General features: G+C 60.0%; 1 protein-coding gene across 3 annotated transcripts in view; it reads right to left on the minus strand.

The window, feature by feature from the left end:
* The window catches only part of LOC132816569 (cGMP-dependent 3',5'-cyclic phosphodiesterase), a 312596-nt gene that overhangs the window by 68423 nt on the left and 216400 nt on the right, over positions 1 to 27773 (minus strand). For all 3 annotated transcript variants that reach the window (XM_060826337.1, XM_060826336.1, XM_060826338.1), the window contains one exon: positions 25317 to 25395. In XM_060826337.1, the coding sequence (XP_060682320.1) occupies positions 25317 to 25395 (79 nt within the window). The remainder of the gene's footprint in view (positions 1 to 25316; positions 25396 to 27773) is intronic.

Consider the following 27773-nt stretch of genomic DNA (forward strand, 5'->3'; position numbering starts at 1 on the left):
CTGGAGCGGTGTGGGCAGTGTACTGGGGACTGGAGCGGTGTGGTCAGTGTACTGGGGACTGGAGTGGTGTGGTCAGTGTACTGGGGACTGGAGAGGTGTGGTCAGTGCACTGGGGACTGGAGCGGTGTGGTCAGTGCACTGGCGGGCTGGAGCGGTGTGGTCAGTGTACTGGGGGCTGGAGCGGTGTGGTCAGTGCACCGGAGGCTGGAGCGGTGTGGTCAGTGTACTGGGGGCTGGAGCGGTGTGGGCAGTGTACTGGCGGGCTGGAGCGGTGTGGTCAGTGTACCAGGGACTGGAGCGGTGTGGGCAGTGTACTGAGGGGCTGGAGCAGTGTGGTCAGTGCACCGGAGGCTGGAGCGGTGTGGTCAGTGTACCGGGGGGCTGGAGCGGTGTGGTCAGCCTACTGGGGACTGGAGAGGTGTGGTCAGTGTACTGGGGACTGGAGCGGTGTGGTCAGTGTACTGGGGCTGGAGCGGTGTGGTAAGTGTAATGGGGGATGGCGTGGTGTGGTCAGTGTACTGGGGCTGGAGCGGTGTGGTCAGTGTACTGGGGACTGGAGCGGTGTGGTCAGTGTACTGGGGCTGGAGCGGTGTGGTAAGTGTAATGGGGGCTGGAGTGGTGTGGTCAGTGTACTGGGGCTGGAGCGGTGTGGTCAGCGTACTGCGGGCCGGAGCGGTATGGTCAGTGTACTAGGGACTGTAGTGGTGTGGTCAGTGTACTGGGGCTGGAGCGGTGTGGTCAGTGTACTGCGGGCTGGAGCGGTGTGGGCAGTGTACTGGGGACTGGGGCGGTGTGGTCAGTGTACTGGGGGCTGGAACGGTGTGGTCAGTGTACTGGGGGGCTGGAGCGGTGTGGTCAGTGTACTGACGGGCTGGAGCGGTGTGGTCAGTGTATCGGGGGCTGGAGCGGTGTGGTCAGTGTACTGGGGTCTGGAGCGGTGTGGTCAGTGTACTGGGGGCTGGAGCGGTGTGGGCAGTGTGCTGGGGGCTGGAGCGGTGTGGTCAGTGTACTGGGGGCTGGAGCGGTGTGGTCAGTGTACTGGGGGGCTGGAGCGCTGTGGTCAGTGTACTGGGGGACTGGAGCGGTGTGGTCAGTGTACTGGGGACTGGAGTGGTGTGGTCAGTGTACTGGCGGGCTGGAGCGGTGTGGTCAGTGTACTGGGGACTGGAGTGGTGTGGTCAGTGTGCTGGGGGGCTGGAGCGGTGTGGTCAGTGTACTAGGGACTGGAGAGGTGTGGTCAGTGTACTGGGGACTCGACCGGTGTGGTCAGTGCACTGGGGGCTGGAGTGGTGTGGTCAGTGTACTGGCGGCTGGAGCGGTGTGGTCAGTGTACCGGGGGCTGGAGAGGAGTGGTCAGTGTACTAGGGGCTGGAGCGGTGTGGTCAGTGTACTGGGGGCTGGAGCGGTGTGGTCAGTGCACCGGAGGCTGGAGCGGTGTGGTCAGTGTACTGGGGGCTGGAGCGGTGTGGGCAGTGTACTGGGGACTGGAGTGGTGTGGTCAGTGTACTGGGGGGCTGGAGTGGTGTGGTCAGTGTACTAGGGACTGGAGAGGTGCGGTCAGTGTACTGGGGACTGGAGCGGGGTGGTCAGTGTACTGGGGCTGGAGTGGTGTGGTCAGTGTACTGGGGGCTGGAGCGGGGTGGTCAGTGTACTGGGGCTGGAACGGTGTGGTCAGTGTACTGGGGGGCTGGAGCGGTGTGGTCAGTGTACTGGCGGGCTGGAGCGGTGTGGTCAGTGTACCGGGGGCTGGAGCGCTGTGGTCAGTGTACCGGGGACTGGAGCGGTGTGGTCAGTGTACTGGGGGGCTGGAGCGGTGTGGGCAGTGTGCTGGGGGCTGGAGCGGTGTGGTCAGTGTACTGGGGACTGGAGCGGTGTGGTCAGTGTACTGGCGGCTGGAGCGGTGTGGTCAGTGTACCGGGGGCTGGAGCGGTGTGGTCAGTGTACTGGGGGCTGGAGCGGTGTGGTCAGTGTACTAGGGGACTGGAGTGGTGTGGTCAGTGTACTGGCGGGCTGGAGCGGTGTGGTCAGTGTACTGGGGACTGGAGTGGTGTGGTCAGTGTACTGGGGGCTGGAGTGGTGTGGTCAGTGTACTAGGGACTGGAGAGGTGTGGTCAGTGTACTGGGGACTCGACCGGTGTGGTCAGTGCACTGGGGGCTGGAGCGGTGTGGTCAGTGTACTGGCGGCTGGAGCGGTGTGGTCAGTGTACCGGGGGCTGGAGAGGAGTGGTCAGTGTACTAGGGGCTGGAGCGGTGTGGTCAGTGTACTGGGGGCTGGAGCGGTGTGGTCAGTGCACCGGAGGCTGGAGCGGTGTGGTCAGTGTACTGGGGGCTGGGGCGGTGTGGGCAGTGTACTGGGGACTGGAGTGGTGTGGTCAGTGTACTGGGGGGCTGGAGTGGTGTGGTCAGTGTACTAGGGACTGGAGAGGTGTGGTCAGTGTACTGGGGACTGGAGTGGGGTGGTCAGTGTACTGGGGCTGGAGCGGTGTGGTCAGTGTACTGGGGGCTGGAGCGGTGTGGTCAGTGCACCGGAGGCTGGAGCGGTGTGGTCAGTGTACATGGGGCTGGAGCGGTGTGGGCAGTGTACTGGGGGCTGGAGCGGTGTGGTCAGTGTACTGGGGACTGGGGAGGTGTGGTCAGTGTACCAGGGACTGGAGCGGTGTGGTCAATGTACTGGGGGCTGGAGCGGTGTGGTCAGTGTACTGGGGGCTGGAGCGGTCTGCTCGGTGCACCGGAGGCTGGAGCGGTGTGGTCAGTGTACTGGGGACTGGGGAGGTGTGGTCAGTGTATCAGGGACTGGAGCGGTGTGGTCAGTGTACTGGGGGGCTGGAGCGGTGTGGTCAGCCTACTGGGGACTGGAGAGGTGTGGTCAGTGTACTGGGGGCTGGAGTGGTGTGGTCAGCCTACTGGGGACTGGAGAGGTGTGGTCAGTGTACTGGGGGCTGGAGTGGTGTGGTCAGTGTACTGGGGGACTGGAGCGGTGTGGTCAGTGTAGTGGTGGCTGGAGCGGTGTGGTCAGTGTACTAGCGGGCTTGAGCGGTGTGGTCAGTGTACTGGGGACTGGAGAGGTGTGGTCAGTGTACTGGGGACTGGAGCGGTGTGGTCAGTGTACTGGGGGCTGGAGCAGTGTGGTCAGTGTACTGGGGCTGGAGCGGTGTGGTCAGTGTACTGGGGACTGGAGTGGTGTGGTCAGTGTACTGGGAGAGTGGAGCGGTGTGGGCAGTGTACTGAGGGGCTGGAGCAGTGTGGTCAGTGCACCGGAGGCTGGAGCGGTGTGGTCAGTGTACCGGGGGCTGGAGCGGTGTGGTCAGCCTACTGGGGACTGGAGAGGTGTGGTCAGTGTACTGGGGACTGGAGCGGTGTGGTCAGTGTACTGGGGCTGGAGCGGTGTGGTAAGTGTAATGGGGGATGGCGTGGTGTGGTCAGTGTACTGGGGCTGGAGCGGTGTGGTCAGTGTACTGGGGACTGGAGCGGTGTGGTCAGTGTACTGGGGCTGGAGCGGTGTGGTAAGTGTAATGGGGGCTGGAGTGGTGTGGTCAGTGTACTTTGGCTGGAGCGGTGTGGTCAGTGTACTGGGGGCTGGAGCGGTATGGTCAGTGTACTAGGCACTGTAGTGGTGTGGTCAGTGTACTGGGGCTGGAGCGGTGTGGTCAGTGTACTGCGGGCTGGAGCGGTGTGGGCAGTGTACTGGGGACTGGAGCGGTGTGGTCAGTGTACTGGGGACTGGAGTGGTGTGGTCAGTGTACCGGGGACTGGAGCGGTGTGGTCAGTGTACTGGGGACTGGAGAGGTGTGGTCAGTGCACTGGGGAATGGAGCGGTGTGGTCAGTGCACTGGCGGGCTGGAGCGGTGTGGTCAGTGTACTGGGGGCTGGAGCGGTGTGGTCAGTGCACCGGAGGCTGGAGCGGTGTGGTCAGTGTACTGGGGGCTGGAGCGGTGTGGGCAGTGTACTGGCGGGCTGGAGCGGTGTGGTCAGTGTACCAGGGACTGGAGCGGTGTGGTCAGTGTACTGGGGGCTGGAGCGGTGTGGTCAGTGTACTGGGGACTCGAGAGGGGTGGTCAGTGTACTGGGGCTGGAGCGGTGTGGTCAGTGTACCGGGGGCTGGAGCGGTGTGGTCAGCCTACTGGGGACTGGAGAGGTGTGGTCAGTGTACTGGGGACTGGAGCGGTGTGGTCAGTGTACTGGGGCTGGAGCGGTGTGGTAAGTGTACTGGGGCTGGAGCGGTGTGGTCAGTGTACTGGGGCTGGAGCGGTGTGGTCAGCGTACTGCGGGCCGGAGCGGTATGGTCAGTGTACTAGGGACTGTAGTGGTGTGGTCAGTGTACTGGGGCTGGAGCGGTGTGGTCAGTGTACTGCGGGCTGGAGCGGTGTGGGCAGTGTACTGGGGACTGGAGCGGTGTGGTCAGTGTACTGGGGGCTGGAGCGGTGTGGGCAGTGTACCGGGGACTGGAGTGGTGTGGTCAGTGTACTGGGGACTGGAGCAGTGTGGTCAGTGTACTAGGGACTGGAGTGGTGTGGTCAGTGTACTGGGGACTGGAGCGGTATGGTCAGTGTACTGGGGACTGGAGAGGTGTGGTCAGTGTACTGGGGACTGGAGCGGTGTGGTCAGTGCACTGGCGGGCTGGAGCGGTGTGGTCAGTGTACTGGGGGCTGGAGCGGTGTGGTCAGTGCACCGGAGGCTGGAGCGGTGTGGTCAGTGTACAGCGGGCTGGAGCGGTGTGGGCAGTGTACTGGCGGGCTGGAGCAGTGTGGTCAGTGTACCAGGGACTGGAGCGGTGTGGTCAGTGTACTGGGGGCTGGAGCGGTGTGGTCAGTGTACTGGGGCTGGAACGGTGTGGTCAGTGTACTGGGGGCTGGAGCGGTGTGGTCAGTTTACTGACGGGCTGGAGCGGTGTGGTCAGTGTATCGGGGGCTGGAGCGGTGTGGTCAGTGTACTGGGGTCTGGAGCAGTGTGGTCAGTGTACTGGGGGCTGGAGCGGTGTGGGCAGTGTGCTGGGGGCTGGAGCGGTGTGGTCAGTGTACCGGGGGCCGGAGCGGTGTGGTCAGTGTACTGGGGGGCTGGAGCGCTGTGGTCACTGTACTGGGGGACTGGAGAAGTGTGGTCAGTGTACTGGGGACTGGAGTGGTGTGGTCAGTGTACTGGCGGGCTGGAGCGGTGTGGTCAGTGTACTGGGGACTGGAGTGGTGTGGTCAGTGTACTGGGGGGCTGGAGCGGTGTGGTCAGTGTACTAGGGACTGGAGAGGTGTGGTCAGTGTACTGGGGACTCGACCGGTGTGGTCAGTGCACTGGGGGCTGGAGCGGTGTGGTCAGTGTATTGGCGGCTGGAGCGGTGTGGTCAGTGTACTGGGGGCTGGAGCGGTGTGGTCAGTGCACCGGAGGCTGGAGCGGTGTGGTCAGTGTACTGGGGGCTGGAGCGGTGTGGGCAGTGTACTGGGGACTGGAGTGGTGTGGTCAGTGTACTGGGGGGCTGGAGTGGTGTGGTCAGTGTACTAGGGACTGGAGAGGTGTGGTCAGTGTACTGGGGACTGGAGCGGGGTGGTCAGTGTACTGGGGCTGGAGCGGTGTGGTCAGTGTACTGGGGGCTGGAGCGGTGTGGTCAGTGCACCGGAGGCTGGAGCGGTGTGGTCAGTGTACTGGGGGCTGGAGCGGTGTGGGCAGTGTACTGGGGACTGGAGTGGTGTGGTCAGTGTACTGGGGGCTGGAGTGGTGTGGTCAGTGTACTAGGGACTGGAGAGGTGTGGTCAGTGTACTGGGGACTGGAGCGGGGTGGTCAGTGTCCTGGGGACTCGAGCGGGGTGGTCAGTGTACTGAGGCTGGAACGGTGTGGTCAGTGTACTGGGGGGCTGGAGCGGTGTGGTCAGTGTACTGGCGGGCTGGAGCGGTGTGGTCAGTGTACCGGGGGCTGGAGCGCTGTGGTCAGTGTACCGGGGACTGGAGCGGTGTGGTCAGTGTACTGGGGGCTGGAGCGGTGTGGGCAGTGTGCTGGGGGCTGGACCGGTGTGGTCACTGTACTGGGGACTGGAGCGGTGTGGTCAGTGTACTGGCGGCTGGAGCGGTGTGGTCAGTGTACCGGGGGCTGGAGCGGTGTGGTCAGTGTACTGGGGGGCTGGAGCGGTGTGGTCAGTGTACTGGGGACTGGAGTGGTGTGGTCAGTGTACTGGCGGGCTGGAGCGGTGTGGTCAGTGTACTGGGGACAGGAGTGGTGTGGTCAGTGTACTGGGGGGCTGGAGCGGTGTGGTCAGTGTACTAGGGACTGGAGAGGAGTGGTCAGTGTACTAGGGGCTCGAGCGGTGTGGTCAGTGTACTGGGGGCTGGAGCGGTGTGGTCAGTGCACAGGAGGCTGGAGCGGTGTGGTCAGTGTACTGGGGGCTGGGGCGGTGTGGGCAGTGTACTGGGGACTGGAGTGGTGTGGTCAGTGTACTGGGGGGCTGGAGTGGTGTGGTCAGTGTACTAGGGACTGGAGAGGTGTGGTCAGTGTACTGGGGACTGGAGCGGGGTGGTCAGTGTACTGGGGCTGGAGCGGTGTGGTCAGTGTACTGGGGGCTGGAGCGGTGTGGTCAGTGCACCGGAGGCTGGAGCGGTGTGGTCAGTGTACATGGGGCTGAAGCGGTGTGGGCAGTGTACTGGGGGCTGGAGCGGTGTGGTCAGTGTACTGGGGACTGGGGAGGTGTGGTCAGTGTACCAGGGACTGGAGCGGTGTGGTCAATGTACTGGGGGCTGGAGCGGTGTGGTCAGTGTACTGGGGGCTGGAGCGGTCTGCTCGGTGCACCGGAGGCTGGAGCGGTGTGGTCAGTGTACTGGGGACTGGGGAGGTGTGGTCAGTGTATCAGGGACTGGAGCGGTGTGGTCAGTGTACTGGGGGGCTGGAGCGGTGTGGTCAGCCTACTGGGGACTGGAGCGGTGTGGTCAGTGTACTGGGGGCTGGAGTGGTGTGTTCAGCCTACTGGGGACTGGAGAGGTGTGGTCAGTGTACTGGGGGCTGGAGTGGTGTGGTCAGTGTACTGGGGGACTGGAGCGGTGTGGTCAGTGTAGTGGTGGCTGGAGCGGTGTGGTCAGTGTACTAGCGGGCTTGAGCGGTGTGGTCAGTGTACTGGGGACTGGAGCGGTGTGGTCAGTGTACCGGGGACTGGAGCGGTGTGGTCAGTGTACTGGGGACTGGAGTGGTGTGGTCAGTGTACTGGGAGAGTGGAGCGGTGTGGGCAGTGTACTGAGGGGCTGGAGCAGTGTGGTCAGTGCACCGGAGGCTGGAGCGGTGTGGTCAGTGTACCGGGGGGCTGGAGCGTTGTGGTCAGCCTACTGGGGACTGGAGAGGTGTGGTCAGTGTACTGGGGACTGGAGTGGTGTGGTCAGTGTACTGGGGACTGGAGCAGTGTGGTCAGTGTACTGGGGCTGGAGCGGTGTGGTAAGTGTAATGGGGGCTGGCGTGGTGTGGTCAGTGTACTGGGGCTGGAGCGGTGTGGTCAGTGTACTGGGGACTGGAGCGGTGTGGTCAGTGTACTGGGGCTGGAGCGGTGTGGTAAGTGTAATGGGGGCTGGAGTGGTGTGGTCAGTGTACTGGGGCTGGAGCGGTGTGGTCAGTGTACTGGGGGCTGGAGCGGAATGGTCAGTGTACTAGGGACTGTAGTGGTGTGGTCAGTGTACTGGGGCTGGAGCGGTGTGGTCAGTGTACTGCGGGCTGGAGCGGTGTGGGCAGTGTACTGGGGACTGGAGCGGTGTGGTCAGTGTACTGGGGGCTGTAGCGGTGTGGGCAGTGTACCGGGGACTGGAGCGGTGTGGTCAGTGTACTGGGGACTGGAGAGGTGTGGTCAGTGTACTGGGGACTGGAGCGGTGTGGTCAGTGTACTGGCGGCTGGAGCGGTGTGGTCAGTGTACCGGGGGCTGGAGCGGTGTGGTCAGTGTACTGGGGGGCTGGAGCGGTGTGGTCAGTGTCCTAGGGGACTGGAGAGGTGTGGTCAGTGTACTGGGGACTCGACCGGTGTGGTCAGTGCACTGGGGGCTGGAGCGGTGTGGTCAGTGTACTGGCGGCTGGAGCGGTGTGGTCAGTGTACCGGGGGCTGGAGAGGAGTGGTCAGTGTACTAGGGGCTGGAGCGGTGTGGTCAGTGTACTGGGGGCTGGAGCGGTGTGGTCAGTGCACCGGAGGCTGGAGCGGTGTGGTCAGTGTACTGGGGGCTGGGGCGGTGTGGGCAGTGTACTGGGGACTGGAGTGGTGTGGTCAGTGTACTGGGGGGCTGGAGTGGTGTGGTCAGTGTACTAGGGACTGGAGAGGTGTGGTCAGTGTACTGGGGACTGGAGTGGGGTGGTCAGTGTACTGGGGCTGGAGCGGTGTGGTCAGTGTACTGGGGGCTGGAGCGGTGTGGTCAGTGCACCGGAGGCTGGAGCGGTGTGGTCAGTGTACATGGGGCTGGAGCGGTGTGGGCAGTGTACTGGGGGCTGGAGCGGTGTGGTCAGTGTACTGGGGACTGGGGAGGTGTGGTCAGTGTACCAGGGACTGGAGCGGTGTGGTCAATGTACTGGGGGCTGGAGCGGTGTGGTCAGTGTACTGGGGGCTGGAGCGGTCTGCTCGGTGCACCGGAGGCTGGAGCGGTGTGGTCAGTGTACTGGGGACTGGGGAGGTGTGGTCAGTGTATCAGGGACTGGAGCGGTGTGGTCAGTGTACTGGGGGGCTGGAGCGGTGTGGTCAGCCTACTGGGGACTGGAGAGGTGTGGTCAGTGTACTGGGGGCTGGAGTGGTGTGGTCAGCCTACTGGGGACTGGAGAGGTGTGGTCAGTGTACTGGGGGCTGGAGTGGTGTGGTCAGTGTACTGGGGGACTGGAGCGGTGTGGTCAGTGTAGTGGTGGCTGGAGCGGTGTGGTCAGTGTACTAGCGGGCTTGAGCGGTGTGGTCAGTGTACTGGGGACTGGAGAGGTGTGGTCAGTGTACTGGGGGACTGGAGCGGTGTGGTCAGTGTACTGGGGGCTGGAGCAGTGTGGTCAGTGTACTGGGGCTGGAGCGGTGTGGTCAGTGTACTGGGGACTGGAGTGGTGTGGTCAGTGTACTGGGAGAGTGGAGCGGTGTGGGCAGTGTACTGAGGGGCTGGAGCAGTGTGGTCAGTGCACCGGAGGCTGGAGCGGTGTGGTCAGTGTACCGGGGGGCTGGAGCGGTGTGGTCAGCCTACTGGGGACTGGAGCGGTGTGGTCAGTGTACTGGGGACTGGAGAGGTGTGGTCAGTGTACATGGGGCTGGAGCGGTGTGGGCAGTGTACTGGGGGCTGGAGCGGTGTGGTCAGTGTACTGGGGACTGGGGAGGTGTGGTCAGTGTACCAGGGACTGGAGCGGTGTGGTCAATGTACTGGGGGCTGGAGCGGTGTGGTCAGTGTACTGGGGGCTGGAGCGGTCTGCTCGGTGCACCGGAGGCTGGAGCGGTGTGGTCAGTGTACTGGGGACTGGGGAGGTGTGGTCAGTGTATCAGGGACTGGAGCGGTGTGGTCAGTGTACTGGGGGGCTGGAGCGGTGTGGTCAGCCTACTGGGGACTGGAGAGGTGTGGTCAGTGTACTGGGGGCTGGAGTGGTGTGGTCAGCCTACTGGGGACTGGAGAGGTGTGGTCAGTGTACTGGGGGCTGGAGTGGTGTGGTCAGTGTACTGGGGGACTGGAGCGGTGTGGTCAGTGTAGTGGTGGCTGGAGCGGTGTGGTCAGTGTACTAGCGGGCTTGAGCGGTGTGGTCAGTGTACTGGGGACTGGAGAGGTGTGGTCAGTGTACTGGGGGACTGGAGCGGTGTGGTCAGTGTACTGGGGGCTGGAGCAGTGTGATCAGTGTACTGGGGCTGGAGCGGTGTGGTCAGTGTACTGGGGACTGGAGTGGTGTGGTCAGTGTACTGGGAGAGTGGAGCGGTGTGGGCAGTGTACTGAGGGGCTGGAGCAGTGTGGTCAGTGCACCGGAGGCTGGAGCGGTGTGGTCAGTGTACCGGGGGGCTGGAGCGGTGTGGTCAGCCTACTGGGGACTGGAGAGGTGTGGTCAGTGTACTGGGGACTGGAGCGGTGTGGTCAGTGTACTGGGGCTGGAGCGGTGTGGTAAGTGTAATGGGGGATGGCGTGGTGTGGTCAGTGTACTGGGGCTGGAGCGGTGTGGTAAGTGTAATGGGGGCTGGAGTGGTGTGGTCAGTGTACTGTGGCTGGTGCGGTGTGGTCAGTGTACTGGGGGCTGGAGCGGTATGGTCAGTGTACTATGGACTGTAGTGGTGTGGTCAGTGTACTGGGGCTGGAGCGGTGTGGTCAGTGTACTGCGGGCTGGAGCGGTGTGGGCAGTGTACTGGGGACTGGAGCGGTGTGGTCAGTGTACTGGGGACTGGAGTGGTGTGGTCAGTGTACCGGGGACTGGAGCGGTGTGGTCAGTGCACTGGGGACTGGAGCGGTGTGGGCAGTGCACTGGCGGGCTGGAGCGGTGTGGTCAGTGTACTGGGGGCTGGAGCGGTGTGGTCAGTGCACCGGAGGCTGGAGCGGTGTGGTCAGTGTACTGGGGGCTGGAGCGGTGTGGGCAGTGTACTGGCGGGCTGGAGCGGTGTGGTCAGTGTACCAGGGACTGGAGCGGTGTGGTCAGTGTACTGGGGACTCGAGCGGGGTGGTCAGTGTACTGGGGCTGGAGCGGTGTGGTCAGCGTACCGGGGGGCTGGAGCGGTGTGGTCAGCCTACTGGGGACTGGAGAGGTGTGGTCAGTGTACTGGGGACTGGAGCGGTGTGGTCAGTGTACTGGGGCTGGAGCGGTGTGGTAAGTGTCATGGGGGCTGGCGTGGTGTGGTCAGTGTACTGGGGCTGGAGCGGTGTGGTCAGTGTACTGGGGACTGGAGCGGTGTGGTCAGTGTACTGGGGCTGGAGCGGTGTGGTAAGTGTAATGGGGGCTGGAGTGGTGTGGTCAGTGTACTGGGGCTGGAGCGGTGTGGTCAGCGTACTGCGGGCCGGAGCGGTATGGTCAGTGTACTAGGGACTGTAGTGGTGTGGTCAGTGTACTGGGGCTGGAGCGGTGTGGTCAGTGTACTGGGGGCTGGAGCGGTGTGGGCAGTGTCCCGGGGACTGGAGTGGTGTGGTCAGTGTACTGGGGACTGGAGCAGTGTGGTCAGTGTACTAGGGACTGGAGCGGTGTGGTCAGTGTACTGGGGACTGGAGAGGTGTGGTCAGTGTACTGGGGGCTGGAGCGGTGTGGTCAGTGCACTGGCGGGCTGGAGCGGTGTGGTCAGTGTACTGGGGGCTGGAGCGGTGTGGGCAGTGTACTGGCGGGCTGGAGCAGTGTGGTCAGTGTACCAGGGACTGGAGCGGTGTGGTCAGTGTACTGGGGGCTGGAGCGGTGTGGTCAGTGTACTGGGGCTGGAGCGGTGTGGTAAGTGTAATGGGGGCTGGAGTGGTGTGGTCAGTGTACTGGGGCTGGAGCGGTGTGGTCAGCGTACTGCGGGCCGGAGCGGTATGGTCAGTGTACTAGGGACTGTAGTGGTGTGGTCAGTGTACTGGGGCTGGAGCGGTGTGGTCAGTGTACTGGGGGCTGGAGCGGTGTGGGCAGTGTCCCGGGGACTGGAGTGGTGTGGTCAGTGTACTGGGGACTGGAGCGGTGTGGTCAGTGTACTGGGGACTGGAGAGGTGTGGTCAGTGTACTGGGGGCTGGAGCGGTGTGGTCAGTGCACTGGCGGGCTGGAGCGGTGTGGTCAGTGTACTGGGGGCTGGAGCGGTGTGGGCAGTGTACTGGCGGGCTGGAGCAGTGTGGTCAGTGTACCAGGGACTGGAGCGGTGTGGTCAGTGTACTGGGGGCTGGAGCGGTGTGGTCAGTGTACTGGGGACTCGAGCGGGGTGGTCAGTGTACTGGGGCTGGAACGGTGTGGTCAGTGTACTGGGGGGCTGGAGCGGTGTGGTCAGTGTACTGACGGGCTGGAGCGGTGTGGTCAGTGTATCGGGGGCTGGAGCGGTGTGGTCAGTGTACTGGGGTCTGGAGCGGTGTGGTCAGTGTACTGGGGGGCTGGAGCGGTGTGGGCAGTGTGCTGGGGGCTGGAGCGGTGTGGTCAGTGTACTGGCGGCTGGAGCAGTGTGGTCAGTGTACCGGGGGCCGGAGCGGTGTGGTCAGTGTACTGGGGGGCTGGAGCGCTGTGGTCAGTGTACTGGGGGACTGGAGCGGTGTGGTCAGTGTACTGGGGACTGGAGTGGTGTGGTCAGTGTACTGGCGGGCTGGAGCGGTGTGGTCAGTGTACTGGGGACTGGAGTGGTGTGGTCAGTGTGCTGGGGGGCTGGAGCGGTGTGGTCAGTGTACTAGGGACTGGAGAGGTGTGGTCAGTGTACTGGGGACTCGACCGGTGTGGTCAGTGCACTGGGGGCTGGAGTGGTGTGGTCAGTGTACTGACGGCTGGAGCGGTGTGGTCAGTGTACCGGGGGCTGGAGAGGAGTGGTCAGTGTACTAGGGGCTGGAGCGGTGTGGTCAGTGTACTGGGGGCTGGAGCGGTGTGGTCAGTGCACCGGAGGCCGGAGCGGTGTGGTCAGTGTACTGGGGGCTGGAGCGGTGTGGGCAGTGTACTGGGGACTGGAGTGGTGTGGTCAGTGTACTGGGGGGCTGGAGTGGTGTGGTCAGTGTACTAGGGACTGGAGAGGTGCGGTCAGTGTACTGGGGACTGGAGCGGGGTGGTTAGTGTACTGGGGCTGGAGCGGTGTGGTCAGTGTACTGGGGGCTGGAGCGGTGTGGTCAGTGCACCGGAGGCTGGAGCGGTGTGGTCAGTGTACTGGGGGCTGGAGCGGTGTGGGCAGTGTACTGGGGACTGGAGTGGTGTGGTCAGTGTACTGGGGGGCTGGAGTGGTGTGGTCAGTGTACTAGGGACTGGAGAGGTGTGGTCAGTGTACTGGGGACTGGAGCGGGGTGGTCAGTGTCCTGGGGACTCGAGCGGGGTGGTCAGTGTACTGGGGCTGGAACGGTGTGGTCAGTGTACTGGGGGGCTGGAGCGTTGTGGTCAGTGTACTGGCGGGCTGGAGCGGTGTGGTCAGTGTTCCGGGGGCTGGAGTGCTGTGGTCAGTGTACCGGGGACTGGAGCGGTGTGGTCAGTGTACTGGGGGGCTGGAGCGGTGTGGGCAGTGTGCTGGGGGCTGGAGCGGTGTGGTCAGTGTACTGGGGACTGGAGCGGTGTGGTCAGTGTACTGGCGGCTGGAGCGGTGTGGTCAGTGTACCGGGGGCTGGAGCGGTGTGGTCAGTGTACTGGGGGGCTGGAGCGGTGTGGTCAGTGTACTGGCGGGCTGGAGCGGTGTGGTCAGTGTACTGGGGACTGGAGTGGTGTGGTCAGTGTACTGGGGGGCTGGAGCAGTGTGGTCAGTGTACTGGGGGCTGGAGCAGTGTGGTCAGTGCACCGGAGGCTGGAGCGGTGTGGTCAGTGTACTGGGGGCTGGGGCGGTGTGGGCAGTGTACTGGGGACTGGAGTGGTGTGGTCAGTGTACTGGGTGGCTGGAGTGGTGTGGTCAGTGTACTAGGGACTGGAGAGGTGTGGTCAGTGTACTGGGGACTGGAGCGGGGTGGTCAGTGTACTGGGGCTGGAACGGTGTGGTCAGTGTACTGGGGGGCTGGAGCGGTGTGGTCAGTGTACTGGCGGGCTGGAGCGGTGTGGTCAGTGTACCGGGGGCTGGAGCGCTGTGGTCAGTGTACCGGGGACTGGAGCGGTGTGGTCAGTGTACTGGGGGGCTGGAGCGGTGTGGGCAGTGTGCTGGGGGCTGGAGCGGTGTGGTCAGTGTACTGGGGACTGGAGCGGTTTGGTCAGTGTACTGGCGGCTGGAGCGGTGTGGTCAGTGTACCGGGGGCTGGAGCGGTGTGGTCAGTGTACTGGGGGGCTGGAGCGGTGTGGTCAGTGTACTGGCGGGCTGGAGCGGTGTGGTCAGTGTACTGGGGACTGGAGTGGTGTGGTCAGTGTACTGGGGGGCTGGAGCGGTGTGGTCAGTGTACTAGGGACTGGAGAGGTGTGGTCAGTGTACTGGGGACTCGACCGGTGTGGTCAGTGCACTGGGGGCTGGAGCGGTGTGGTCAGTGTACTGGCGGCTGGAGCGGTGTGGTCAGTGTACCGGGGGCTGGAGAGGAGTGGTCAGTGTACTAGGGGCTGGAGCGGTGTGGTCAGTGTACTGGGGGCTGGAGCAGTGTGGTCAGTGCACCGGAGGCTGGAGCGGTGTGGTCAGTGTACTGGGGCTGGGGCGGTGTGGGCAGTGTACTGGGGACTGGAGTGGTGTGGTCAGTGTACTGGGGGGCTGGAGTGGTGTGGTCAGTGTACTAGGGACTGGAGAGGTGTGGTCAGTGTACTGGGGACTGGAGTGGGGTGGTCAGTTTACTGGGGCTGGTGCGGTGTGGTCAGTGTACTGGGGGCTGGAGCGGTGTGGTCAGTGCACCGGAGGCTGGAGCGGTGTGGTCAGTGTACATGGGGCTGGAGCGGTGTGGGCAGTGTACTGGGGGCTGGAGCGGTGTGGTCAGTGTACTGGGGACTGGGGAGGTGTGGTCAGTGTACCAGGGACTGGAGCGGTGTGGTCAATGTACTGGGGGCTGGAGCGGTGTGGTCAGTGTACTGGGGGCTGGAGCGGTCTGCTCGGTGCACCGGAGGCTGGAGCGGTGTGGTCAGTGTACTGGGGACTGGGGAGGTGTGGTCAGTGTATCAGGGACTGGAGCGGTGTGGTCAGTGTACTGGGGGGCTGGAGCGGTGTGGTCAGCCTACTGGGGACTGGAGAGGTGTGGTCAGTGTACTGGGGGCTGGAGTGGTGTGGTCAGACTACTGGGGACTGGAGAGGTGTGGTCAGTGTACTGGGGGCTGGAGTGGTGTGGTCAGTGTACTGGGGGACTGGAGCGGTGTGGTCAGTGTAGTGGTGGCTGGAGCGGTGTGGTCAGTGTACTAGCGGGCTTGAGCGGTGTGGTCAGTGTACTGGGGACTGGAGAGGTGTGGTCAGTGTACTGGGGGACTGGAGCGGTGTGGTCAGTGTACTGGGGGCTGGAGCAGTGTGGTCAGTGTACTGGGGCTGGAGCGGTGTGGTCAGTGTACTGGGGACTGGAGTGGTGTGGTCAGTGTACTGGGAGAGTGGAGCGGTGTGGGCAGTGTACTGAGGGGCTGGAGCAGTGTGGTCAGTGCACCGGAGGCTGGAGCGGTGTGGTCAGTGTACCGGGGGGCTGGAGCGGTGTGGTCAGCCTACTGGGGACTGGAGAGGTGTGGTCAGTGTACTGGGGACTGGAGCGGTGTGGTCAGTGTACTGGGGCTGGAGCGGTGTGGTAAGTGTAATGGGGGATGGCGTGGTGTGGTCAGTGTACTGGGGCTGGAGCGGTGTGGTCAGTGTACTGGGGACTGGAGCGGTGTGGTCAGTGTACTGGGGCTGGAGCGGTGTGGTAAGTGTAATGGGGGCTGGAGTGGTGTGGTCAGTGTACTGGGGCTGGAGCGGTGTGGTAAGTGTAATGGGGGATGGCGTGGTGTGGTCAGTGTACTGGGGCTGGAGCGGTGTGGTCAGTGTACTGGGGACTGGAGCGGTGTGGTCAGTGTACTGGGGCTGGAGCGGTGTGGTAAGTGTAATGGGGGCTGGAGTGGTGTGGTCAGTGTACTTTGGCTGGAGCGGTGTGGGCAGTGTACTTTGGCTGGAGCGGTGTGGTCAGTGTACTGGGGGCTGGAGCGGTATGGTCAGTGTACTAGGCACTGTAGTGGTGTGGTCAGTGTACTGGGGCTGGAGCGGTGTGGTCAGTGTACTGCGGGCTGGAGCGGTGTGGGCAGTGTACTGGGGACTGGAGCGGTGTGGTCAGTGTACTGGGGACTGGAGTGGTGTGGTCAGTGTACCGGGGACTGGAGCGGTGTGGTCAGTGTACCGGGGACTGGAGAGGTGTGGTCAGTGCACTGGGGGCTGGAGCGGTGTGGTCAGTGTACTGGGGGCTGGAGCGGTGTGGTCAGTGCACCGGAGGCTGGAGCGGTGTGGTCAGTGTACTGGGGGCAGGAGCGGTGTGGGCAGTGTACTGGCGGGCTGGAGCGGTGTGGTCAGTGTACCAGGGACTGGAGCGGTGTGGTCAGTGTACTGGGGGCTGGAGCGGTGTGGTCAGTGTACTGGGGACTCGAGCGGGGTGGTCAGTGTACTGGGGCTGGAGCGGTGTGGTCAGTGTACCGAGGGGCTGGAGCGGTGTGGTCAGCCTACTGGAGACTGGAGAGGTGTGGTCAGTGTACTGGGGACTGGAGCGGTGTGGTCAGTGTACTGGGGCTGGAGCGGTGTGGTAAGTGTAATGGGGGCTGGAGTGGTGTGGTCAGTGTACTGGGGCTGGAGCGGTGTGGTCAGCGTACTGCGGGCCGGAGCGGTATGGTCAGTGTACTAGGGACTGTAGTGGTGTGGTCAGTGTACTGGGGCTGGAGCGGTGTGGTCAGTGTACTGCGGGCTGGAGCGGTGTGGGCAGTGTACTGGGGACTGGAGCGGTGTGGTCAGTGTACTGGGGGCTGGAGCGGTGTGGGCAGTGTACCGGGGACTGGAGTGGTGTGGTCAGTGTACTGGGGACTGGAGCGGTGTGGTCAGTGTACTGGGGACTGGAGCGGTGTGGTCAGTGCACTGGCGGGCTGGAGCGGTGTGGTCAGTGTACTGGGGGCTGGAGCGGTGTGGTCAGTGCACCGGAGGCTGGAGCGGTGTGGTCAGTGTACTGGGGGCTGGAGCGGTGTGGGCAGTGTACTGGCGGGCTGGAGCAGTGTGGTCAGTGTCCCAGGGACTGGAGCGGTGTGGTCAGTGTACTGGGGGCTGGAGCGGTGTGGTCAGTGTACTGGGGACTCGATCGGGGTGGTCAGTGTACTGGGGCTGGAACGGTGTGGTCAGTGTACTGGGGGGCTGGAGCGGTGTGGTCAGTTTACTGACGGGCTGGAGCGGTGTGGTCAGTGTATCGGGGGCTGGAGCGGTGTGGTCAGTGTACTGGGGTCTGGAGCGGTGTGGTCAGTGTACTGGGGGACTGGAGCGGTGTGGGCAGTGTGCTGGGGGCTGGAGCGGTGTGGTCAGTGTACTGGCGGCTGGAGCGGTGTGGTCAGTGTACCGGGGGCCGGAGCGGTGTGGTCAGTGTACTGGGGGGCTGGAGCGCTGTGGTCAGTGTACTGGGGGACTGGAGCAGTGTGGTCAGTGTACTGGGGACTGGAGTGGTGTGGTCAGTGTACTGGCGGGCTGGAGCGGTGTGGTCAGTGTACTGGGGACTGGAGTGGTGTGGTCAGTGTACTGGGGGGCTGGAGCGGTGTGGTCAGTGTACTAGGGACTGGAGAGGTGTGGTCAGTGTACTGGGGACTCGACCGGTGTGGTCAGTGCACTGGGGGCTGGAGCGGTGTGGTCAGTGTATTGGCGGCTGGAGCGGTGTGGTCAGTGTACTGGGGGCTGGAGCGGTGTGGTCAGTGCACCGGAGGCTGGAGCGGTGTGGTCAGTGTACTGGGGGCTGGAGCGGTGTGGGCAGTGTACTGGGGACTGGAGTGGTGTGGTCAGTGTACTGGGGGCTGGAGTGGTGTGGTCAGTGTACTAGGGACTGGAGAGGTGTGGTCAGTGTACTGGGGACTGGAGCGGGGTGGTCAGTGTACTGGGGCTGGAGCGGTGTGGTCAGTGTACTGGGGGCTGGAGCGGTGTGGTCAGTGCACCGGAGGCTGGAGCGGTGTGGTCAGTGTACTGGGGGCTGGAGTGGTGTGGTCAGTGTACTAGGGACTGGAGAGGTGTGGTCAGTGTACTGGGGACTGGAGCGGGGTGGTCAGTGTCCTGGGGACTCGAGCGGGGTGGTCAGTGTACTGGGACTGGAACGGTGTGGTCAGTGTACTGGGGGGCTGGAGCGGTGTGGTCAGTGTACTGGCGGGCTGGAGCGGTGTGGTCAGTGTACTGGGGGCTGGAGCGCTGTGGTCAGTGTCCCGGGGACTGGAGCGGTGTGGTCAGTGTACTGGGGGGCTGGAGCGGTGTGGGCAGTGTGCTGGGGGCTGGAGCGGTGTGGTCAGTGTACTGGGGACTGGAGCGGTGTGGTCAGTGTACTGGCGGCTGGAGCGGTGTGGTCAGTGTACCGGGGGCCGGAGCGGTGTGGTCAGTGTACTGGGGGGCTGGAGCGCTGTGGTCAGTGTACTGGGGACTGGAGCGGTGTGGTCAGTGTACTGGGGACTGGAGAGGTGTGGTCAGTGTACTGGGGGGCTGGAGCGGTGTGGTCAGTGTACTAGGGACTGGAGAGGTGTGGTCAGTGTTCTGGGGACTTGACCGGTGTGGTCAGTGCACTGGGGGCTGGAGCGGTGTGGTCAGTGTACTGGCGGCTGGAGCGGTGTGGTCAGTGTACCGGGGGCTGGAGAGGAGTGGTCAGTGTACTAGGGGCTGGAGCGGTGTGGTCAGTGTACTGGGGGCTGGAGCGGTGTGGTCAGTGCACCGGAGGCTGGAGCGGTGTGGTCAGTGTACTGGGGGCTGGAGCGGTGTGGGCAGTGTACTGGGGACTGGAGTGGTGTGGTCAGTGTACTGGGGGGCTGGAGTGGTGTGGTCAGTGTACTAGGGACTGGAGAGGTGTGGTCAGTGTACTGGGGACTGGAGCGGGGTGGTCAGTGTACTGGGGCTGGAGCGGTGTGGTCAGTGTAATGGGGCTGGAGCGGTGTGGTCAGTGCACCGGAGGCTGGAGCGGTGTGGGCAGTGTACTGGGGACTCGAGTGGTGTGGTCAGTGTACTGGGGTCTGGAGTGGTGTGGTCAGTGTACTAGGGACTGGAGAGGTGTGGTCAGTGTACTGGGGACTGGAGCGGGGTGGTCAGTGTACTGGGGACTCGAGCGGTGTGGTCAGTGTACTGGGGCTGGAACGGTGTGGTCAGTGTACTGGGGGGCTGGAGCGGTGTGGTCAGCGTACTGGCGGGCTGGAGCGGTGTGGTCAGTGTACCGGGGGCTGGAGCGCTGTGGTCAGTGTACCGGGGACTGGAGCGGTGTGGTCAGTGTACTGGGGGCTGGAGCGGTGTGGGCAGTGTGCTGGGGGCTGGAGCAGTGTGGTCAGTGTACTGGGGACTGGAGCGGTGTGGTCAGTGTACTGGGGGGCTGGAGCGGTGTGGTCAGTGTACTGGGGACTGGAGCGGTGTGGTCAGTGTACTGGGGACTGGAGAGGTGTGGTCACTGTACTGGCGGCTGGAGCGGTGTGGTCAGTGTACCGGGGGCTGGAGCGGTGTGGTCAGTGTACTGGGGACTGTAGTGTTGTGGTCAGCGTACCGGGGACTGGAGCGGTGTGGTCAGTGTACTAGGGGGCTGGAGCGGTGTGGTCAATGTACTGGGGGCTGGAGCGGTGTGGTCTGTGTAGATTAGATTAGATTACTTACAGTGTGGAAACAGGCCCTTCGGCCCAACAAGTCCACACCGACCCGCCGAAGCGCAACCCACCCATACCCTTACATTTACCCCTTACCTAACACTACGGACAATTTAGCGTGGCCAATTCACCTGACCCGCACATCTTTGGACTGTGGGAGGAAACCGGAGCACCCGGAGGAAACCCACGCAGACACGGGGAGAACGTGCAAACTCCACTGGGGACTGGGGAGGTATGGTCAGTGTACCAGGGACTGGAGCGGTGTGGTCAGTGTACTGGGGGCTGGAGCGGTGTGGTCAGTGTACCGGGGGGCTGGAGCGGTGTGGTCAGTGTATTGGGGACTGGAGAGGTGTGGTCAGTGTACTGGGGGGCTGGAGCAGTGTGGTCAGCCTACTGGGGACTGGAGAGGTGTGGTCAGTGTACTGGGGGCTGGAGTGGTGTGGTCAGCCTACTGGGGACTGGAGAGGTGTGGTCAGTGTACTGGGGGCTGGAGTGGTGTGGTCAGTGTACTGGGGGACTGGAGTGGTGTGGTCAGTGTACTGGGGCTGGAGCGGTGTGGTCAGTGTACTGGGGGCTGGAGCGGTGTGGGCAGTGTACTGGGGACTGGAGCGGTGTGGTCAGTGTACTGGGGGAATGGAGCGGTGTGGTCAGTGTACTGGGGGCTGGAGCGGTGTAGGCAGTGTACTGGGGACTGGAGCGGTGTGGTCAGTGTACTGGGGGACTGGAGCGGTGTGGTCAGTGTACTGGGGCTGGAGCGGTGTGGTCAGTGTACTGGGGACTGGAGCGGTATGGTCAGTGTACGAGGGACTGAAGTGGTGTGGTCAGTGTACTGGGGACTGGAGCAGTGTGGTCAGTGTACTGGGGGACTGGAGCGGTGTGGTCAGTGTACTGGGGCTGGAGCGGTGTGGTCAGTGTACTGGGGACTGGAGCGGTATGGTCAGTGTACGAGGGACTGTAGTGGTGTGGTCAGTGTACCGGGGGCTGGAGAGGTGTGGTCAGTGTACTGGGGGCTGGAGCAGTGTGGGCAGTGTACTGCGGGCTGGAGTGGTGTGGTCAGTGTACTGGGGCTGGAGCGGTGTGGTCAGTGTACCAGGGACTGGAGTGGTGTGGTCAGTGTACTGGGGACTGGAGAGGTGTTGTCAGTGTACTGGGGACTGGAGAGGTGTGGTCAGTGGACTGGGGGGCTGGAGCGGTGTGGTCAGTGTACTTTGGACTTGAGCGGTGTGGTCAGTGTACTGAGGGCTGGAGCGGTGTGGTCAGTGTGCCGGGGACTGGAGAGGTATCGTCAGTGTACCAGGGACTGGAGTGGTGTGGTCAGTGTACTGGGGGGCTGGAGCGGTGTGGTCAGTGTACTGGGGACTGGAGAGGTGTGGTCAGTGTACTGGGGTCTGGAGCGGTGTGGTCAGTGTACTAGGGGGCTGGAGCGGTGTGGTCAGTGTACCAGGGACTGGAGCGGTGTGGTCAGTGTACTGGGGGGCTGGAGTGATGTGGTCAGTGTACTGGCGGTTTGGAGCGGTGTGGTCAGTGTACTGGGGGCTGGAGCGGTGTGGTCAGTGTACCGGGGGCTGGAGAGGTATGGTCAGTGTACCAGGGACTGGAGCGGTGTGGTCAGTGTACTGGGGGGCTGGAGTGATGTGGTCAGTGTACTGGCGGTTTGGAGCGGTGTGGTCAGTGTACCGGGGGCTGGAGCGGTGTGGTCAGTGTACTGGGGGCTGGACCGGTGTGGTCAGTGTACTGGCGGGCTGAAGCGGTGTGGTCAGTGTACTGGGGGCTGGAACGGTGTGGTCAGTGTACAGGGGACTGGAGCAGGGTGGTCAGTGTACCGGAGGCTGGAGTGGTGTGGTCAGTGTACTGGGGGCTGGAGCGGTGTGGTCAGTGTACTGGCGGGCTGGAGCGGTGTGGTCAGTGTACCGGGGGCTGGAGCGGTGTGGTCAGTGTACTGGGGGGCTGGAGTGGTGTGGTCAGTGTACTGGGGCTGGAGCGGTGTGGTCAGTGTACTAGGGGACTGGAGCGGTGTGGTCAGTGGACTGGGGGGCTGGAGCGGTGTGGTCAATGTACTGACGGCTGGAGCGGTGTGGTCAGTGTACCGGGGGCTGGAGCGGTGTGGTCAGTGTACTAGGGTCTGTAGTGGTGTGGTCAGTGTACCGGGGGCTGGAGAGGTGTGGTCAGTGTACTAGGGGGCTGGAGCGGTGTGGTCAGTGTACTGGGGGCTGGAGTGGTGTGGTCAGTGTACTTGGGGCTGGAGCGGTGGGGTCAGCGTACTGGGGGGCTGGAGCGGTGTGGTCAGTGTACTGGGGGCTGGAGTGGTGTGGTCAGTGTACCGACGTCTGGAGCGGTGTGGTCAGTGTACCGGGGCTGGAATGGTGTGGTCAGTGTACTGGGGGCTGGAGCGGTGTGGTCAGTTACCGGGGACTGGAATGGTCAGTCTGTCCTGGATGCAGAGGCTGGTCGTGTGGACATAGCGAGAGCAGGTGCAGAAAGCCCCCAGCTTGGAGAGTTTACAGGCTATAGAAGGATGGTAACCCTTACTATTGAACTTTACCTCTTTATCTTTCTCAGTTACTCTCTGAAGAACAGTAATGGAGAACCATCAGCTTTTCTCCTTATTTCTCTAGTTTTATATGGGATCCATGTTAGTCCGTAAGATTTATATCAAGGTACTTTGTACGAAGAATGGCACCATATGTGGTGACACTGTGCACACTCACCATATTCCTGTACTTCCGTACATGTGACAATAAACCTAATTCTAAATCTGCTTCTAAGTCTGAAAGTAACTTGTAACTGAGCGTTCCTCAGTCATCTGAGGGAGTGAATTGTAAAGATTCACATCTCTCCCAGGGAAGGAATGCCTCCTGATCTCAGGGAGGTAAAAACAAATCCAGCAGATGCTGGAAACTAGATTCTGGATTAGTGGTGCTGGAAGAGCACAGCAGTTCAGGCAGCATCCAACGAGCAGCGAAATCGACGTTTCGGGCAAAAGCCCTTCATCAGGAATAAAGGCAGTGAGCCTGAAGCGTGGAGAGATAAGCTAGAGGAGGGTGGGGGTGGGGAGAAAGTAGCATAGAGTACAATGGATGAGTGGGGGAGGGGATGAAGGTGATAGGTCAGGGAGGAGGGGGTGGAGTGGATAGGTGGAAAAGGAGATAGGCAGGTAGGACAAGTCCGGACAAGTCATGGGGACAGTGCTGAGCTGGAAGTTAGGAACTAGGGTGAGGTGGGGCAAGGGGAAATGAAGAAACTGTTGAAGTCCACATTGATGCCCTGGGGTTGAAGTGTTCCGAGGTGGAAGATGAGGCGTTCTTCCTCCAGGCGTCTGGTGGTGAGGGAGCGGCGGTGGAGGCTGCCCAGGACCTCCATGTCCTCGGCAGAGTGGGAGGGGGAGTTGAAATGTTGGGCCATGGGGCGGTGTGGTTGATTGGTGCGGGTGTCTCGGAGATGTTCCCTAAAGCACTCTGTTAGGAGGTGCCCAGTCTCCCCAATGTAGAGGAGACCACATCGGGAGCAACGGATACAATAAATGATATTAGTGGATGTGCAGGTAAAACTTTGATGGATGTGGAAGGCTCCTTTAGGGCCTTGGATAGAGGTGAGGGAGGAGGTGTGGGCACAGGTTTTACAGTTCCTATGGTGGCAGGGGAAGGTGCCAGGATGGTAGGGTGGGTTGTAGGGGGGCGTGGACCTGACCAGATAGTCACGGAGGGAACGGTCTTTACGGAAGGTGGAAAGGGGTGGGGAGGGAAATATATCCCTGGTGGTGGGATCTTTTTGGAGGTGGCGGAAATGTCGGCGGATGATTTGGTTTATGCGAAGGTTTGTAGGGTGGACATTGGTGCCACCTCGTGCTCCCGCGAGGAGGTTGAGCAATTCATCAACTTCACCAACACATTCCACCCTGACCTTAAATTTACCTGGACCATCTCTGACACCTCCCTCCCCTTCCTGGACCTCTCCATCTCCATTAATGACGACCGACTTGACACTGACATTTTTTACAAACCCACCGACTCCCACAGCTACCTGGATTACACCTCTTCCCACCCTACCTCCTGCAAAAATGCCATCCCGTATTCCCAATTCCTCCGCCTCCGCCGTATCTGCTCCCAGGAGGACCAGTTCCAAATCCCTCTGAAGTTGCGGCTTTCTGCAATATTTCTCCATTTAAATAATACTCAACTCGACCATTCTTCCTGCCAAAGCGCATGACCTCACATTATATTCCATCTGCCAGGTTTTCACCCACTCACTCAACCCGTCCCTATCCCTCAATCATTCTCCTTACCTACCTTCCCATTTATTTTTGTATCGTCCATTAACTTCGTAACCGTACATTATAGCCTTCATCTCGTACACTTAAAGTGGCACTTCTGTTCATTTTTATAATCTGTATTGTTTATCTTTCTGGTTTATTTTCGCTCTCTTTGTTCTGATGATTTGTTAGTTTTTAAAACTTTCCTCAATCCTCCAGCTATCATTGTATGTGTTTTTCTTCAGTTTGATTCTGTCCTTAATTACGTATAGAATCCCCACAGTGTGGAAACAGGCCATTTGGCCCAACAAGTCCACACTGACCCTCCGAAGAACATCCCACCCAGGCCCATTCCCCTACCCTCTCACCTTGCTTTTCCCATGGCCAATCCATCCCAACCTGCACATCTTTGGACTGTGGGAGGAAACTGGAGCACCCGGAGGAAACCCACACAGACACGGGGGAGAACGTGCAAACTCCACACAGACATTTACCCGAGGCTGGAATCGAACCTGGGTCCCTGACGCTGTGAGGCAGCAGTGCTAACCACTGAGCCACCGTGCCGCCCCTTCGCTAGTTAAACATGGCCGGTTTATTCCATTTCAGAAATCCTTCTTTTTCACGGGATTATGTCCTCGATGTGAGTAATGAACTTTTCTCGAACAGTTGCCATCATTTCTCCACTGTCTTTGCTGCTAAACCCCTTTCCCAGCCCACTCTAGCTCGCTCTGCCCTCATTCCTTTGTCATTACCCTGATTTAAGTTTAGCATAGCTTCTCACTGTCAAACTGAATTCGACATTTTACCATGTTATGGTCACTATTTCCTTTTACTGTGACATGTTAAATCCATGGCATATTGTTCCAGAAAACCATTCTGAATATATTGAGAGAATTCTTCATTGTTGCCACTCCTGCCGACCCGACTGTCCCAATCTACACGAAAAGTACAGCTACCCAGAATTAATGTGTTATTGGGAGGGGGATGGGGGGGCTGTGTTGGCCAGGCCAACCCCAATTACCCAGAGGGCAGTGGTTACATGGTCAACATTAAGCCAGTTTTTTTAATTCCAGAATTTTATTGAATTCAAGTTTCCCCATCAGGCACGGTGGGTTTCGAACCCGTGTCACTAGAACACGGGCGGCAGGGTGGCACAGTGGTTAGCACTGCTGTCTCACAGCGCCAGAGACCCGGGTTCAATTCCCGCCTCAGGCGACTGACTGTGTGGAGTTTGCACGTTCTCCCCGTGTCTGCGTGGGTTTCCTCCGGGTGCTCCGGTTTCCTCCCACAGACACAAAGACATGCGGGTCAGGTGAATTGGCCATGCTAAATTGCCCGTAGTGTTAGGTAAGTGGTAAATGTAGGGGTATGGGTGGGTTGCGCTTCGGCGGGTCGGTGTGGACTTGTTGGGCCGAAGGGCCTGTTTCCACGCTGTAAGTATTCTAATCCCTCAACACTGGCCTTGCATTCCAGATTACTTGTCCAGTGATATTAGCATATAATCACGGTGATAAAAACTCAGGTGGTTCACTGATGTCCTTTAGGGAAGGAAATTCTGGTCTGGCCTACATGTGACTCCAGACCCACAGCAATCTGGTTGACCCTTAAATGCCCTCGGGCAATTAGGAACAGGCTATAAATGCCAGCCTGACCACGTCCCATGAGTAAACTAGTCAAACATCATTAAAATCACGACCCCACGTCTGACCTAGATCTTTTGGAGAGGTGACCATTTCCAAACCAGGGACCGCACTCGGGTCATGGTGCGTGGATTCTGAAACCCTCGGCCGCTGCCCAGTTAGAGCACCCAGTCTCACCTCGTCAGCTACAAAGCCGCCATCGAATACCTTCGCAACCAACTCCTTATTGTTCTGTTCCAGGAGAAACACAGAACAGCTAGGGTCAGGGGGAGGGGGAGATAAAAGAGAGAGAAAAGAAATTTATTAAACATTCCAGCTTAAAATATACAAATTATAGAGACAGCAAAGGGTGACTCCCCCTTTAAAACGGGTCCCTAATCCTGAGGGTCCCTTTAACAGACGTCTCTGATAGTGAAGCACCCTCTAGACCATTAGAATGTAAGAACTAGGAGCAGGCGGAGTACATTTGGCCCATCGAACCTGCTCCACCATTCAAGATGATCAAGGCTGACCTTTTCAGCTCTGCTGAGGCCCTCTCTCCATAACCCTGACTCCCTCGACTGTTCAAAAATCTATCCAACTTTGCCTTAAAAACATTTAGCGAGGTAGCCTCAACTGTTTCACTGGGCAGGGAATTCCACAGATTCACAACCCTCTGGGTGAAGACATCCTCCTCAACTCCGTCCGAAATCTGCTCCCCCTTATTTTGAGGCTACGCCCCTAGTTTCATCTTCCAGTGGAAACAGCCGCCTCTTTCTAACTTATCTGTCCCTTTCTTAATTGTACATGTTTCTCTCAGATTCCCCTCATTCTTTTAAATTCCAATGAGTATAATCCCAGCCTACTCCAACCAGAGTCTCTGACAGTGAGAACTTCAACAAAAACACCTTGCATTTAGTTTCATGTAGCAAGACGCCATGAGGATTTTCATCGAAATATTATTTCACAAATTAAGTCGCTGTTAACTCATTGAGGCACTATGAGAATAGATGCCCCAAAACATGGAGAAGGTGAGGACTGCAGATGCTGGAGTCAGAGTTGATAAAGTGTGGCGCTGGAAATGTTCAGCAGGTCAGGGAACATCTGAGGAGTGGGAGAGTCGATGTTTCAGGCACGAGCCCTTCATCAGGAGTGAGTTATGCCCAAAACATTGACTCCTGTTCCTCAGCTGCTACCTGACCTGCTGAGCTCTTCCTAGAGCACTGCCCCAAAACCAAGTCAAAAAGAGAAATTGTTTAAGAATCAGTGATTTAGAATCCTGATTAATAATTGGGAGCACGCCAATTCTGAAGCAACAAACCCAAACAAGAAGACACAACATGCCCAGAGACTCTAGCCACACTACCATACATCAAAGACATCTCTGAGATGATTACCAGACTACTCCGACCCCTTGACATCATGGTAGCCCACAAACCGCTGAAAATGTGTTGCTGGTTAAAGCACAGCAGGTCAGGCAGCATCCAAGGAACAGGAAATTCGACGTTTCGGGCATAAGCCCTTCATCCTGTATGCCCGAAATGTCGAATTTCCTATTCCTTGGATGCTGCCTGACCTGCTGTGCTTTAACCAGCAACACATTTTCAGCTGTGATCTCCAGCATCTGCAGACCTCATTTTTTACCCGTAGCCCACAAACCGGCCAACATACTGAAACAGCTACTGATGAAGCTAAAGGACCCTGTACCAGCAACCAGTGAAACGAATGTCATTTACAAAATACCCTGCAAGGACTGTAACAAACACTACATTGGACAGACACAGGAAAATAGCCACCGGGATAACACCAACTAACCACCAAAAGACATAACCATCTATCACTAGTTTCCTTACACACAAACGAAGGATGACACCACTTTGACTGGGATAACACACCCATCCTAGGACAGGTTAAACAGAGACACGTACAGGAACTCCTCGAGGCCTGGCATTCAAACTGGAATTCCATCAATAAACACATTGATTTGGACCCCATTGATCAACCTCAGAAAAATAACTGGAAATGATCCTGCCCAACTAAACACATAAATAGAAAGTGGGTCACTACCACTAGTGCTTCACCGGAGGCTCACTGATGATGTTACCCAGCATGGTGACGAAACATCTGAGAGCAAACCTACCAGCTCAGCGAGCAAACTTACAACATGAACCTCAACCTGAGCTACAAATCTTCTCAAACACCGTAGGTAGTTAGTTTTTCCAGGATCAACCCAGTTATTGGATTCTTCGTTCCTGAGGATTTCTCAGCCTAGTAACTTGCAATCTTAGAATGGTTTTCCCAGAGAGGGTTTCCTTTCCCAGCAACTCTCAAACTGGGTAACTCTCCCAGGGTTTGGTCTTTTTAATTGCAACATGCGTTATCGCCCATATTACCACAGAGCGAAGACTATTTTTGTCAATAGGCTCTCCCCTCTATCCTATGCCTGGAAAACCTGGAAACAGATTTCATTTCAATGGTTTCCTCTGTATCCTTTCCTATCCCAGTTTGAACCACATGGGCCATTTATCTACGCAGGAAGCAACCCTCAAGGGCCAAATTCTCTTCCATCTTGGAACCAAATAGGAAGGTTAAAGCATTACTCCTAAAAAAAACCAACATTCTGAACACTCTTCTGGGATTTTGGAGACTCCACTG

The sequence above is a fragment of the Hemiscyllium ocellatum genome, chromosome 6 (genome assembly GCF_020745735.1).
Source record: "Hemiscyllium ocellatum isolate sHemOce1 chromosome 6, sHemOce1.pat.X.cur, whole genome shotgun sequence".
NCBI classification, from domain to species: Eukaryota; Metazoa; Chordata; class Chondrichthyes; order Orectolobiformes; family Hemiscylliidae; genus Hemiscyllium; species Hemiscyllium ocellatum.